General features: G+C 35.3%; 1 protein-coding gene and 1 long non-coding RNA gene across 3 annotated transcripts in view; one reads left to right on the plus strand and one right to left on the minus strand.

The window, feature by feature from the left end:
* The window catches only part of GABRG2 (gamma-aminobutyric acid type A receptor subunit gamma2), a 104,029-nt gene extending 89,295 nt beyond the window's left edge, over positions 1-14,734 (plus strand). The window contains exons 7-10 of one of the 2 annotated variants that reach the window (XM_008255357.4): positions 262-414; positions 8,145-8,350; positions 10,538-10,561; positions 12,292-14,734. In XM_008255357.4, the coding sequence (XP_008253579.2) occupies positions 262-414; positions 8,145-8,350; positions 10,538-10,561; positions 12,292-12,567 (659 nt within the window). In that variant the 3' untranslated portion in view covers positions 12,568-14,734. The remainder of the gene's footprint in view (positions 1-261; positions 415-8,144; positions 8,351-10,537; positions 10,562-12,291) is intronic. The other variant, XM_051843580.2, reaches the window with a different exon arrangement.
* The window catches only part of LOC103347953 (uncharacterized), a 159,250-nt gene continuing 155,509 nt past the window's right edge, over positions 12,432-16,172 (minus strand). Inside the window, exon 4 of the long non-coding RNA XR_007918526.2 lies at positions 12,432-12,561. This is a non-coding gene — a long non-coding RNA (uncharacterized lncRNA). The remainder of the gene's footprint in view (positions 12,562-16,172) is intronic.

Here is a 16,172-nt window from a genome sequence, read left to right on the forward strand (position 1 = left end):
TGATCTAAATGTTCAAAAATTATTTCTTCCAACTAATAGTTGCATCTTATGAAAAGATCAGGATTCAGTTCATTGGGTTTTTGGTGTATTTGTTTGTTTTTCTTTTTAACTCAAGTGGACAGAAAATAGTTTACAGCATGTTCCTTACAAAGAAGTCTCAAATTTAAATGTGTACACATGAGAACTGAACACATATTTATTTCCAAATTCTTTTCATTTGTTAATAGGGGATCACATAGTACTATCTTTGTTCTGTTCTAGGAGATTACGTGGTCATGTCCGTCTACTTTGATCTGAGCAGAAGAATGGGGTACTTCACCATCCAGACCTACATCCCTTGCACACTCATTGTTGTCTTGTCATGGGTATCTTTCTGGATCAATAAGGATGCTGTTCCAGCCAGAACATCTTTGGGTGAGATATATTTGTGTTGTTTCCCAAGATAAACCCCAGTACAAGGTACTTTATCCCTCTTTCTAAGGTGCAATGCTTTAAATTTAGCCAGTAATTGCATAGAAATGTCATTTGATTTATTTTAAAGAAAGCTATCATAATTTAATAAATATTTTTTAGCTTTTATTTAATGAATATAAATTTCCAAAGTACAGAATATTGATTACAATGGCTTCCCCCCATAACATCCCTCCAACCCGCAACCCTCCCCTTATCCACTCCCTCTCCCCTTCCATTCATGTCAAGATTCATTTTCGATTCTCTTTATATACAGAAGATCAGTTTAGCATACATTAAGTAAAGATTTCAACAGTTTGCTCCCACACAGAAACATAAAGTGAAAAATACTGTTTGAGTACTAGTTATAGCATTAGATCTCAATGTACAGCACACTAAGGCCAAAGATCCTACATGAGGAGTAAGTGCACAGTGACTCCTGTTGTTGACTTAACAAATTGACACTCTTGTTTATGGCATCAGTAATCACCCTAGGCTCTTGTCATGAGCTGCCAAGGCTATGGAAGCCCCCTGAGTTCACTGACTCTGATCATTTTTAGACAAGGCCATGGTCAAAGTGGAAGTTCTCTCCTCCCTTCAGAGAAAGGTACCTCCTTCTTTGATGACCCATTCTTTCCACTGGGATCTCACTCACAGAGATCTTTCATTTAGGTTCCCCCCCCCCCCCCAGAGTGTCTTGGCTTTCCATGCCTGAAATACTCTCATGGGCATTTCAGCTGGATCTGCATGCCTTAAGGGCTGATTATGAGGCCAGAGTGCTGTTAGGACATTTGCCATTCTATGGGTCTGCTGTGTATCTCACTTCCCATGTTGGACCATTCTCTCCCTTTTTGATTCTATCAGCTAGTCTTTGCAGACACTATTCTTGTTTATGTTATCCCTTTGGTTCTTAGTCTATCATTACGATCAATTGTGAACAGAAATTGATCACTGGGACTAGTGAGATGGCATTGGTACATGCCACCTCGATGGGATTGAATTCGAATCCCCTGGTATGTTTCTAACTCTACTGTTTGAGGTAAGTCAGCTTGAGCATGTCCCGAATTGCACATCTCTTCCCTCTCTTGTTCCCACTCTTATATTTAACAGCAATCACTTTTCAGTTGTTCCAGCACTTAAGAAGAATTGTGTATTGATTACAGTATTCAACCAAAAGTATTAAGTAGAACAAATTAATAAATATTTTTAAAGTTTCTAAGTTCTGTTTTCCTTAATTACCTCGATAGGTTTCTTTAATAAGCTTGCATAATAATTTTAAGTTAACTATTAAAAAACTTTTAATTTTAACAGGCACTTGGTTTGTACATTTTGGACTCTGTCCAATAATAATAGGAGTGTGCTGAAGCTGCACACATTAATCTGTGAGAACTGATTGTTTTTGTCCTTCTCTAACTCTGGGTTCAGTGATGTCAACTGACATCTTAAAATCAGCCAAGGTGGAAGTATTAACAACCTAGAAATTGGCAAAGTGAAATTCAGAGCTATCTTTTTTTTCTCAAGTATTGATTTTTACACGTTCACCAGTGTACTACTGGCTATTAATTTCTTCCAATATGCATTAATTACTGTGATGACATTTGAAGTAACTGATTCTTTACAGGAAAGTCACTGAACATGTTATTTTTAGAAAAATTCTTGTGAAATTTGGGGGGATGCTTTGAGAATGATTGCTTCTTGCTGAACTATATTGCATATGGTGATATTTGTCTTGTATTTTCACATCTTTTCCTCCACATGAGGAAGAAGTCTTACATAAACTAAAACAAAGCCACAGACTTACAGGGCATAGTAGTCTAAGTCCAGGGTTGAAATGTTTATATGACAAAATTCCTTAAGAGTAAACTAGGGTAGCTGGGGTTGGAGGGTGGTGAGGAAAAAGGAGTTGACTAAGACTAAAGCTAACACAAGATAATTTATGAAACTACAATCACTTTATCACGTATGCAGAACCAAGATCATTTTTTTGCTAGTTCTTTGGATAGAATCTATATTATATAATAGTTTAGAACTATTAGTTTGAGTCAAACTAATTTAGGTTTCAAACCATATATATATATATATGTGTGTGTGTGTGTATAAATATATATATATATATAAATGCATTATATATATATATATATATATAAATGATCTTGGAAGACCCTGTAATCTCTCTAAATCATGGTTTCCTCACACATAAAGCATGCAATTCTTCTTGTACCTAATTTGTGGGGATTTATTAGGGTTAAATAAGGTATTCTATGCCAAGTGCATGAAGCAGAGTAAAGATTCAGAAATGTCAGCTACTATGGTCATTTTCTGACAAAAATGATCTGTACTAGGTTATTAAACTAGGGGCAGAAGTGATTACTGGGAAAAAAAGACATCATTTGCATATCTGTCCTCTTCCAAACCCAATTTAGTTACCCATCTGTTTCAAAATGAAGTTATTTTGATTTTTCCTGTTACATGCAGTACTTTGTATCATAATTTCTATTCCACAATTCAAATATCTTGTCTAATACTCTGTACCGAAACAAACCCAAAATACATGGAGCCTATTAATAGAATGTATTACATGCTTATTTATCAGCCTAATATCAGAATATAAATGTCTTTTATGTGTTTCATACAATGCCTGGCACATATCTGGTACCTCAATGATGATTCAGTTAATCTATGTGTTACAAGTATATGGGACAAATCCATTGACGTATATCAATCTACACTCTTCACAAAAACATTTTCATGAAAACATTAGTGTCTCCCCTTGAAGCCTGAACTTTTGCTGGTCAAAAATCCTTGTAAGACCACTTCAGTAGCTCATTTCATCTCCTCATTCAGTGAGTGTTCATTGACAAATGACTACTGAGGGAAAGGGATCAGGTTCAGGAAGAAAGGAGAGGTCCCTGAACAAATAGCAGGTATTGATAATTTAAATAGCAGGTATTGATAATTTAAGTGAGGCATGTTTCATATGATCCCTTTTCTACTCCTCACAAATACTGCATGTAGTAGTTGGATTAATTATGATTCAAATGACTATCACATTTTTTAGTGCTGAGCTAAGGGAGCAAAGGTGTTGTAATGTTCAATGATTTACACAGTCACACAGTCAGTTGGTAGTATATTTGCACCTCAGATAATGGCACACGGATTTTCTCTGGGTCTAAGAGATTGTTGAAACCAATTGTGGAGAAAGACCAGAAGCTGAATTGAGCCAATGCCTCTAGTTTAACTTTGCTGTCTCATTTCTTTAGATCAGTGCCTCTTAAACTGAATTTAAACACTTGAGGACTTTTAAAGTACACATATCTTAGTTCAACCCTAAAATATGCTTATTTAATTTGCCTAGAACATGCATTCTGTGTCAATAGTTAAAAAATTCTAACTTGATACTAATGCACACTCACCTTTTCAAATAGTGGTCTAGATTTCATTGCTTCTAATGCTATTTGCAGTGCTTACAATATCAAGGGTTAAACGAGATGACCCTAAACACCTATAGACTTTAATATTATTGCCACAGAACAGTTAAAGTTAACCTGGTTCATAAGTGAGATAAATAAACACATATGGCTCAGAGATTATGGCTGTTTCCCATGCACAGATCACCAGAGCATGGGGAACATTGATCTTTGAGCCTATAACATTTCAATGCAGTTTGGCAGACATGTGATAGATGGCAAAGTTTAATTATGGTGTACTGGTGACAAATGAAATGATGAAAACATCAAATGGTATTTTTCATCCAAGTAATCTGAGGTGAGGTAACATCCCTGAGGAGCTTACTCCATGCCAAGACTGGAAGAACTGATAAAATCTATGGATATGTTTCATTTCATGCACCCCAGGTAAGGGAAGTCTAATTTCTTTACTTCACAAAACTGGATTTAACAGACACATGAAGTCCTCTTATTTTTGGTTGAATTAGTGAAATTTTTGATGAATTAGTGAAAACAACCAGCTTTCTACTTCTCATTATTTCTATATCTCATCATAGCAATTCTCTTCCTTGAGGTTCCAGGCAGAACCCAGAAATATCATGAAGCAATTCATCAAGATTTGAGTTTTCTATGGCTGTGATTTTTTTTTTTGACAGGCAGAGTGGATAGTGAGAGAGAGAGACAGAGAGAAAGGTCTTCCTTTTTGCCGTTGGTTCACCCTCCAATGGCTGCTGTGGCTGGCGCATCGCGCTGATCCAAAGCCAGGAGTCAGGTGCCTCTCCTGATCTCCCATGCGAGTGCAGGGCCCAAGGACCTGGGCCATCCTCCACTGCACTCCCGGACCACAGCAGAGAGCTGGCCTGGAAGAGGGGCAACCGGGACAGAATCCGGGGCCCCAACCCGAACTAGAACCCGGTGTGCTGGCGCTGCAGGTGGAGGACTAGCCTATTGAGCCGTGGCGCCAGCCACTGTGATGAACTTTCATGCAGTCTAAATAACATCTTCCCAATTTACTACATCAGTGTTTAACTTACATGTCAGATTTTGTTTCACCTAAATATCGCATACTAGATTATCTTAAAAAGAACTCCTCTAAAATATCTACCTTAATATTAGGACACTTGAAAAAATTTGTGGAAAAAACTGAACTAAAGTAAGTTAATTCTGGTACAAAAAATTTTTAATTCATGCATACTTTTTAAAATATGAATTTTGCATGAATTTGTTGAAGGCTCTTATATGCAAGGATTTCAAACTTTTTATGCACCAAAATAAACTCATTTTCCAAGAAATTTGTGAGGTACTCTTGGGTTGACACTTTTGCCTATTATAGATCAAGTGTAGTTAGTAGCCTGATTATGAAACAAAGGCCAAGATACCTATTTAGGTTTTGTTTTATCCATAAAAATACTATTTGTTAATATGTACAATCATGAACTTCTATAAGAATTATGGCATAGACAACATCATTAGCTTTTTTCATTTAAAAATACAAACATTTCTTCTGTAAAATAAATGTTACCAATACCTAAAATATATTGCAACTTTATTAGGAATTGGTGCTCTACACATTATTTAATTTAATCCTCACAAAAGCTTTAGGAGGTTTTTCCACCACCCCCAGTTTCTAGATGAGGAGCTTAAACCTTCCAAAGGTCCTACCATGACAACAAAAAGACTCCTAGACCGAGTTAATTCCAAGATGAGTAATCTACAAGAACTCCAACTATCTGCAATTTTCACGCTGCATATTATCTATGTTTTCCATATAATCATGGAAATAACACAGTGTGGTTTGGAGCACAGCATTTGAATTCTGGCAGACTATATTTATACATCATCTCCACTATTTACTATTGAGGGCAAGTTTTTATTCTGCCTGTACTCAGTGTTTTTTATCTATAAGAAATGATAAATGATATAATAATATAATAAAATAATATATAATATAACTATATATAATATATAATATGTATAATATATAATATAATAATATATATAATATAATAATATAAATGATATAAGAAATGATAAATGAAGACTTTTGTAGGACAATATATAAAGTACTTGACACAGTACCTGGCCAAAAGAAAAAAAAAACACACAAAAAAACAATAAATAAACCACTGTCATTTGCAATTAAAAGTATCTCACAAGTCATAAATATGGATTCCTATTTTTAACTGTAGGTTGAGCCTCTTTTCTTTCACACGTTAATTGTTTCATGTATTTATTCAACAAGTATGTATTGAGTACCAGCACTGTGCTTTGGGCTCACAATGAATATCAAAACAAATGTCTGTTGACATAGAGTGTGCAGAATAAAAAGGGTGATGTTTTATTACATAATCAGTGACAGTGTAGGAAAGGGCTATGGCAATTGTCACCATAATTCCCTCGATCATTACTCTACCAAGGAATAGTATATCCTGTGAGGTTTCTTCAACCAAAACTGCTCTTTTCCATCTCTGGAATTTCATAACAGCACTTGGCAAACTTTGACTTTACTGAAGAATAAATGCCCCGAGAGAACTATGTATTTCTAGGAAACTGATAAACTCTTCTAAGATGACTCTATTACAAAAAATGAATAATTAGAAAGAAATTTACAACTTTTGTGCTTTTTAAAACTATTTTTCCAAGAATTTCTTGGCTCTACTTAACATCTTCTTAACATCTTCTAAGCATATCATGCCAATAGCCCACATTTGGAGACAAAAAAAAAAAAAAACCTTATTTCTCTTTTCCTGTATGATTCTGCCATTCTTCTCTATACTTTGTGTTCCCCCTCAAGTCTCTGTGCCTGATTCTTCTGAATTTCCCTAACATAATCAATCAAGGCAAGAAAATCAAATGCTCTCTAGGAAAGCTGTTGTTTGAGTAGTCATTATTATAACATCATTACATGAGAGAAACATTGTGTGTGTGTGTGTGTGTGTGTGTGTGTTCCCTAGTGAGAAATATAAGCCACAAAGCTGGAGCGATAATGACATGAAGTTATTTCTTTTGCAGTCTTTCTCTCTCAGAGTGTATGTCTCTTTCTGACTCTCAATTTTTTTTAAATAAACAGACTGATAAGATGTGTGGGTATTCAAAGGGTTAATCCAACAGCTAGGGAAACAGGCTACAATTTTAGGATTGCTTAAGTTCTCATCATGAGGGCTAGACCTACTTGAGGGCTAGGAGTGACTCTGTTTTGCCTTTACTATAAATCACAGTTTTTACAGAAGGAGAGTCCTGACCCTTCCGTGATGTAGATAAGTCATCTTAACTTTGTTTCCTGTTATTAAGCTGCCATTAGGTGGGCTGGTTTTTTGGGGGTACTATTGTATAATTAGGAAAGAAGTGGTTTTGAAATCATGTCTAACTGCTGTGTTCAATTCCTTTTTCTGCTACTCTACCAATCCTTGTTTGTGTAGCTGGTCCTCTAACCCCATTTACCTCTTCCATAAAACCAGAATGAAAAGATCTGTTGTGAATATTCACAGAAACCATGTACACAAAAAGCTTATAATAGTGCACAGCACAAGAAGGTTTTCAGTAAATATTAGTTATCATGTTGCTTCTGAGATATTTATTTTCATCCAATAACATTTAAAGAATTTATCAATCAGGTCATGCAACTTATATACAAACCTCCTCGCTGTTTAGTACATTTAAGTGATTTCTCCTTGCACTTGGAATAAAATGCAAGGCTCTCCACATATGTTTCCTAATATAACCTTTACATCATGAACTTTGGTCCCCATGCCTCTTTCTAGATTCCAAGCATTCTAAAAGCTTAAAACTACCCTTTCTCAGAGCCACTTAAATATCAGCAGTCAAAAAGTTACAGTATTAGCTTCACCTTAAATATCAACTCCTCAAAGAGGTCTTCCCTGAGCATTCCATCTAACTAGCTTCTCACCATCCTTACCAGTTTTTGACAAATACCAAAATTTTTAATTATACTTTGCTTTGTTCACATGAATTATAGTGTGTCTGTCTCAATAAAATATAAGGCACAATAAGGAAGGAATTAAATCCATTATCTTCCTCGATGTATATTCAATGAGTGTCACTGTAACTAATACATAGTAGACAGGCAAAAAATATTTGTGAACAGAGAGACTTAATATCAGTTATTCCTTGTTTTCCATTACTGAGGGTGTTCATTAGAAGTTTCAAAACAAGTTTACTCTCAGTAGTGACTCAGTTCCCCACCTTGAAGATGCAATCCCATGACCCATGTTTTGTGTCTCTCTTCAGGTATCACCACTGTCCTGACAATGACAACCCTCAGCACCATTGCCCGGAAATCACTCCCCAAGGTGTCCTATGTCACAGCCATGGATCTCTTTGTGTCTGTTTGCTTCATCTTTGTCTTCTCTGCTTTGGTGGAGTATGGCACCCTGCACTATTTTGTCAGCAATCGGAAACCAAGCAAGGACAAAGACAAAAAGAAGAAAAATCCTGTATGTATGAGTTCCCATTGGGACTGTTGATATTTTATGCAGAGACTACTTGGTTTTGATTTGGTTTGGTTTGGTTAGCCTATGTGCAGGGTAAGGCTCAATGTTTTGAGCTACAACATGAACATAGAATGTATTTGGCTAGATCACAAGGTCCCATTTATACTCATTAGTTACTGCAGAGATCCGTGATTCTCTAAGTCAGATGCTTAATGCAAATATAATGACTTGCTTTCTTAATTTTGTGGTGATTAATAACGTTGCTGAGAAGCACATCCATTTTCTAGTTGGTATTCTAGTCTTCCTTGATTTTCATCTTCCTGCCTCCTCACTATCATATATTTAATTTACCAATGCTTTAAAATAAAACTTTCATCCAAGACATTGTACTAGGAAGCCACAAGGTTCTTGAAGTTTCAATGATTAATGCACTTTCGTAAAAACTATTGTGTGTGTGTGCGTGTGTGTGTGTGTGTTTGCGTTACCACTAGAGGACTTTTATTGATTTTGTACTTGAATGCATTTGATTTTTTTTTTTAACTTTTATTTAATGAATATAAATTTCCAAAGTACGACGAATGCATCTGATTTTTAAAATAAACAGTTTACCTATTGTTCAGGCAAGTTGCTTAGACTTCCTGTGTCTTTGTTTCCTCATATATGAGCATTTTTAAAAAACATGTCTTACGGGACTACAGTGAGAAACAAACGTGGTAATGCCGAAAAAGATTAAAAATTATATTTCTTAATACTGTACACATTAAAGTTCTTACCATTTGTAGTTGGTGATGATGTTTGATGTTGATGATTTATAATTACCAAGCTGGACTGCTTTCAAATGCATATACGATTTAGAAACAATTAAGATGATTTCTGCTTGCCACTACACTTTGATAAGGGAGAAGGAGGCATAAATACAGCTAAAAATTGTCTTAACTCTTGAGTGTGAATGAGAGCACACAGCTACCTATTTATCCACCTGAACACACTTTGTGACCAATAGAAACCCCCATGAATGGTAAGATCCATTTCCTTCCTAGAAAGGGGCAATGAGAATTCCTTTACTCTCCTGAATTTATAGCCTTTCATGGTTTTCTACTTTAAGGGTCATGAGGGCCATCACAGTGACCAACTATCCAAATATGGATTTGAGGGGCTAAAGTTATAAGGAGGGAATGTAGCTCCTTCTAGGTTGTATTCCGATGCATCTCTAGGAACCTTGTGAAATTCTACAAACGGCATGTGGCATGTGCTAATTTGAATGTAAGGCTTGATAACAGGTAAAGAAGAAAGTATCATTATTCTTGATGATTAATGAAAAAGAAATGCTTAGCTCTAATTTCATAAATATTTATTATGCTTTATGCAGTCCTTCCCTACCATGTCTGTCAAGTCTCTCTCTGCTTTTTCATTTTCTCTATCCTTGCTTTATTTTCCTTGTGGCGGTGTTTTTCATTTGCTACCCTCCTTTACATTCCATTTCATTCTTCCCCAGGAACATGATTCTAAAGACACTCGCATTATTACCTGACAGCTATAAGAAGGGTGTGAAAACTAGCTTTCCAATGAGTTCTGAAGAGTCTTTAGAAATAGCCCTTTGACCCTTTCAGCTATGTATCTACTGAGCACATTTTGTTAGAGAGATAGATTCCTTAAAGGACATAGAAAGGGGATTAAAGAAACTGAAAAAAAAATTTACTTGACAACTTCACTTCCTCTTTTAAGCCAATTCATTGATTTAACAATTCTAGTAAGAGCCTGAATTGCATATGGGAAGCTAAAATTTTATTTTTCTTCTGCTATTTTGGCCTTGATAGGTGCCAAGACTCACCTATTAAGGTCTCCTTGATAATCAGAAAATAAAAATCAAACTAAATCTATATAGGGGAACTAGGCAATAGAAAGCTTCCTCATAATTTAAGAACACTGACTTTTGAAGTAAGATATTTGTAGATTTATTTATTAAAAGTTTCAATAGTAATCCTAGAATTCCATTTTCTAACTTTAGGTATATGCTTTATCCCAAACTTCAAACTCTCCTTCTGTGTTTATAATTTCAGTTCACTTTACTTACTATGTTTTCGAAATGTATTTTTAATTTATCTTATTTTGTCTCTCTTTTTCTTTTCTTTTTTTCTTCTTTTTATTAAAAAAAAAATGCGATTCTCTTTTCTGTCTACAAACCCAAAGCTTCTTCGGATGTTTTCCTTCAAGGTATAAAGTTTTTGGAATGGAACTTCACTGCATGCAACTGCTGAATTTAACTATTAACGCTTACATGGTGTTTTATTTTTTGTTGTTGTTATGAATAGATATTTAAATATTCTACTAGAGATAACACATTCAAAGTGAAGAAAGTGATCAATTTTTAGAGTTCATTCAGCAACTATACACCATTTGTTTTAGTTCTTTTAAAGTTTATTTGATAAGCAGAGTAGCAAAAGGAGAAAGAGAGGGAGAGGGAGTGAAAGGAGAGGGAGGGAGGGAGGGAGGGAGAGAGAGAGAGAGAGAGAGAAGGAGGGAGAGACAGAGATGGAGAGAGATCTTTCACCCACTGGTTTACTCCTCAAATGTCCGCAACAGCTAAGTTGGGGTGAGGAAAAAGCAAAGAACAGGGAACTCCTTCTGGGCCTCTGATGTGGGTGGTAGTGACAAGTACTTGAGCTTTCACTTGCTACCTCCAAAGAAGGAAGCTGGATCAGAAATGAAAGTGAAACTCCATCCCAGACATTTCAGTATGGGATTCAGGTGTCTTAAGTATCAGCATCTTAACCCACTAGGCTACAATGCCTATTCCCCACATAATTTTGTATTAAATAAAAACCCTATGACATGTTATATGCTGATAGGGTATCTTTGCACATGAACATTTAAAACACCCTTTCTTCTCAGATAAAATGGGATTCAATTTCACTGGCTACACCTAGCATTTTAGACATTTCAAAACTAAAATTTAACTATTTACATCCGAATTCAAAATAGGATAGTTTTTTTTTTAACTGAATACTTATTATTTGTTTGAACTCTACATGTTGGATGGTAAGAACACTACCATCTTCACTGGGCCTGTTGGCTCTATCATGCAATATTGTAATGAGATTTCTACTCACTTTGATAGCTAATTCAGAGATACTAGGTTTTGTGTATATATTATCCCAAAACTAATTCATTCAAGCTATTACTAAATAAACCCTGTAGTTTTATAGCAATTTTATAATTCATTTGATAGCAAAGATTAGATTATCATGCAGGCAAATTTACCACTTTCTTCTCAAATGCGAAAAAAGCTTTTTAAGGAAGTAACATTAATTTCTGAATTTTCATTCACATGTAGGTCAACACTGCTGACATTCTTAAAACTTCCGGATGGTGAATAATAGATGTAGTATGATATTCTCTTAAAGCATAAGACATACTTTTGTGATATAAAATCAGGAAACTTTTATATTTATGAATATCTTAGAATTTTCTAGTAACAGCATTTGATACATTTGCTCAGTGTAATGGGATTTCCTCTTTGCCTCTGAGTAAGCATGACAAAATTTGATTTCAAACTTGATGCATTTTTATTTTTCTATCCACTCACATGTAGGACCATTAAATGCCTTCATGTAACCAACTTCACATCTAATAATTAATAGAATAAGATTCCATGTAGTTTGATTTAAGTATTTAAACTTTGAGTTCTTTTGGTGTTCAATCTTACTGCTATAGCTACTAGCTTGATGGTATTATTTTCAGTTGCACTGCTTAAGCTCAAAATTTGAAATCTGCAATTGTGCTTTCTCAGTTCAATTTTACCATTGTAGATAACAATATCATAGCAATATCCTGAGAACCCATTTTCAGATTCATCATTACATTGATGACATTGTGGAGAAATATTTTAGGATTTCTCAAGTGGAATTAATTTTGGGCCCTCTCCTTCCCTACCCTTGTCTCAGGCCCCTACCATTGATATCCGCCCAAGATCAGCAACCATTCAAATGAACAATGCCACACACCTTCAGGAGAGAGATGAGGAATATGGGTATGAGTGTCTGGACGGCAAGGACTGTGCCAGTTTTTTCTGCTGTTTTGAAGACTGCCGAACAGGAGCTTGGAGACATGGGAGGATACATATCCGAATTGCCAAAATGGACTCATATGCCCGAATCTTCTTCCCCACTGCTTTCTGCTTGTTCAATCTGGTTTATTGGGTCTCCTACCTTTACCTGTGAAGAGATATGCATTTTATTGATATGGGTATTATTCAGGAAATCTCATGGAGAAAAGTTTTTCTTTCTAAGTCCACTTAAATAATCCCCTATATTATTGATAATGATCTGAATTTGTTTCCATGTCCTAACCTGGTAAATTGTATATTGTCATATTGTATGTGCCCAACTCTCCTTTGGTTAGTGTAATTTTAACTTTAATGTTTCCTGTGTTTCAAACCTGCAAGGCAAAGTAAAATTAGAGCAAGAATATTGGAGCCAAACACGATATTTTTTAGCTACAGCAATGGAAATAGTGAAAGCCCTGACTATTTAGAATGGTGATATCTTTACATAATTCATAACACAATTAAATACAAAAGGTCAAAAACTGTACCCTGTGTTCACCTAGGGTCATATTGGTAAATTTGATCACAATAGAATATCTTCTACATTTAAGAAGAATCATAATTCCCTTTAAAGTAAAAAGACTAGACTAGATATCTATTATACCTTTATCCCAAGACAAAAATTTTCCTTCACATCACATGTACAATGATGTAAATATTCAGTAACATAGAATGCTTCAAGTTTAATGCATGCATCTCTTAGAGCCAAAATAAATGGACTGGAGTTATATCATAAAGTATTGTCTTTTATTTTGTGTCTTTGGGCTATAAAAGAATCATGAATATAATGATAAGGATTTGGGTTGGAATTAGAGGGAGGAATTTCATTGCCTTCCCCCTCATGCATGAAGATTCAAATAGTTTATTGTTTTGGTTTGTATGACATATTACACTTTAAGTAAAATACAGACTCAATAATCTATTTGCCAACACTAAATATGCCCAATTTCATATCTAGAGTTAAAGTAATTGAATGTGCTTGCTGCTATTTTTTCTCCCTTTTAGGATAATAGGTCATTACAGAACTTATTCTCCATCTCAAAATCTGCTTTTTGTGATTGTGAGTGCCTTGTGGGCAGAATCCTTGTCATTTCCTCTTTGGGTCCTCAGCACTTTGCATAGTGCCTGGTACATAGTTGGTGCTCAATAAATATGGTTTTAAGTCAACTGCCCCATATGCTTCTGATGAACTCTCTGAGCTGAACTGGAACCAGTGATTCATCATTTCATATGCTCATATTTGATCTTATAAAAATTTACAGTAAGACCCAAAGAATTTTGGCAATTTATGTTCATTCTCAGAAAATTATTTTAGGGCAAGTCCATGCTCCTTTTAGAGCAGTATTTGTGTCCTATATTTGTGTATAAAAATGACTACTAAAGTATATTTAGATTTTATTTATTATTTTTCCAGGTTTACACTAAGTCAGCCCTGACCCATCCACAACTTCATTTGTGAATGCACAGAAAGCATAAGTAAGATTCATACCTAACTCGTGTTCAGAATGTAATAGTGTATGCTCTTTGAATTCAACAATGTGCTGAAGGTTAAATTAAAAACTGAATGAACACATGAATGACTTATATGGAGGTCAAGCCCATTAGATTATATTGTATTAAATGAAGTGACTGCATCAGATTTCAACCATGATGAGTTGAACCCCATCTTCATGTACACATCCTGAATCTTTATTTTTCTAAAATAGTGCCCTTTGCCAGTTATTTTTCTTTATGGTAATCATTTCTCTAAGTTAGAATTCAATCATAGCAATTATAAATATATAGGTAATTGAAAAAGTAGAAAAGAAGAGAACTACATAGATAATCAAAAAAGAGTAAAAAAAGAAGAGAGTGGTTTTGTTAATATAAAAACATGTAAAGTCATTATCAAGTCATCTGGATGAATCTTGAAACATACTTAGCTGCCAATTTTATAAAACTTTCATAATCAGTGCTCTAGTATATAACCTCAAACAAATGTAAATAGACTATTTTCTTGTTTTGAATTGTCAAGATATTAAATGTTGATTCTTTGGGAGAGTTGTTGGCAAATTTCAATGGTGAGAAAATGTTATTACTGTCAACAGGAAATGTGTTCTGTAATGGAGACACTAAAAGCTAGCTTTGCAATGTGTGCATAGCATTGGCAATATGAATATATATTATATATGATCTAATTCTTAATTATCAACTGCTCCCTGTCTATGTATTTGAAAACCTTTTCACAAAGGGAATTGCCTCACATGTGGACTTTTACAATAAAAATGCTGCATTCTCATCTATGATGGCATCAAAGTGGTCTGGTTGGATGGTTTATCTTAAATATTGTGACCCTTCTTTCCTGTCTCATCCCTAAGAATTCCATTTCAGTGGCCTTTATTTGTGAGCTACATGACTCTGTTTAACACAGTGATAAACTTCACTTCCAAAGAATTAAGAAACGCACCTAGGGTGCTGAGTGGAGAAGGAAGGCAATAATGTTTTGAAGTAAGTATAGCTAAAATCTTCTCTATCCAGGGGCCGTGGCTCACTTGGTTAATCCTTTGCCTACGGCGCCGGCATCCAATATGGGCGCCGGGTTCTAATTCCGATTGCTCCTCTTCCAGTTCAGTTCTCTGCTGTGACCCGGGAGGGCAGTGGAGGATGGCCCAAGTGCTTGGGCCCTGCACCCACATGGGAGATCAGGAGGAAGCACCTGGCTCCTAGCCTCAGATCAGAGCAGCTGTAGCGGCCATTTGGGGGGTGAACCAACAGAAGGAAGACCTTTCTCTCTCTCTGTCTATAACTCTACCTGGCAAATAAAGAAACAAAAACAAAAACCTTCTCTATCTCAAGACTTTCCATGTGGGTAAGAATATGGACCCTGGTGTCACATGGAGTCGGAACCCCTACATTGCTGTTTACCAATTTTTTGCCAATTATCAATTCAGTCATTAGAATCCTCCGTTTTACCAGGTGTAACTAAGTACTCTCATGCACCCTATGCAATGTCCAAAGCTATCTCCCTGATGTTCGATGTCTTCCATGAACTGCTGTTATTCTTTAGCCACCTTTTTCAAGTAGTAATAGCGATGCTATAAAATAATGTTTCATTTTTGAGGAATATTTACGTTGAAAATCATTTAAACTAACAGTTGGAAATTCATGTATCTTGTTAAAAATTATATATTAGATTAAGACCAAAGAATCCTTTTTTTAACATGCTCAACTATATTAAAAATATAGTAAACTATATTAAAAATATAGGGAGTTGATTACCCCTACTCTGCAGACAGTGCCATTTTTTTCTTGAAGTCCTTTGAAATGATCCAAATAATAAACTAATGATATCTTCCACAACACAGCTGATATAACCTTTCTCTGACTTTCACTGTCATGGCCTCTCACGGCTTCCTGCATTCAGTTTAAACATCTATTTCTCACCTTCCAGATGTAGAAAATACAGTTTTCACTTGGGTCAGTTCTGCTGTCTAACTCATTGCTCCTCTTTGGAATGGAGTGCATATTCATTGAATAGTCTTCATCCCTTTTTTTGTCTCCATACTTCTCTGACTAGTAGCAACAATTTTTGTCTGTGATGAAGGTCAAATTAAATTAACCAAATGATGTGGTCTTTAGGGATTATGTCAAAAATTGCTATCTCTATGCTTTGTCACTATGCATTTTTGTCAAGTGTGTCAGGGAGCGGGGATGACCTAGACCAATAGCTCAGCTGTATTT

The sequence above is a fragment of the Oryctolagus cuniculus genome, chromosome 6 (genome assembly GCF_964237555.1).
Source record: "Oryctolagus cuniculus chromosome 6, mOryCun1.1, whole genome shotgun sequence".
In the NCBI taxonomy this organism is placed as follows: Eukaryota; Metazoa; Chordata; class Mammalia; order Lagomorpha; family Leporidae; genus Oryctolagus; species Oryctolagus cuniculus.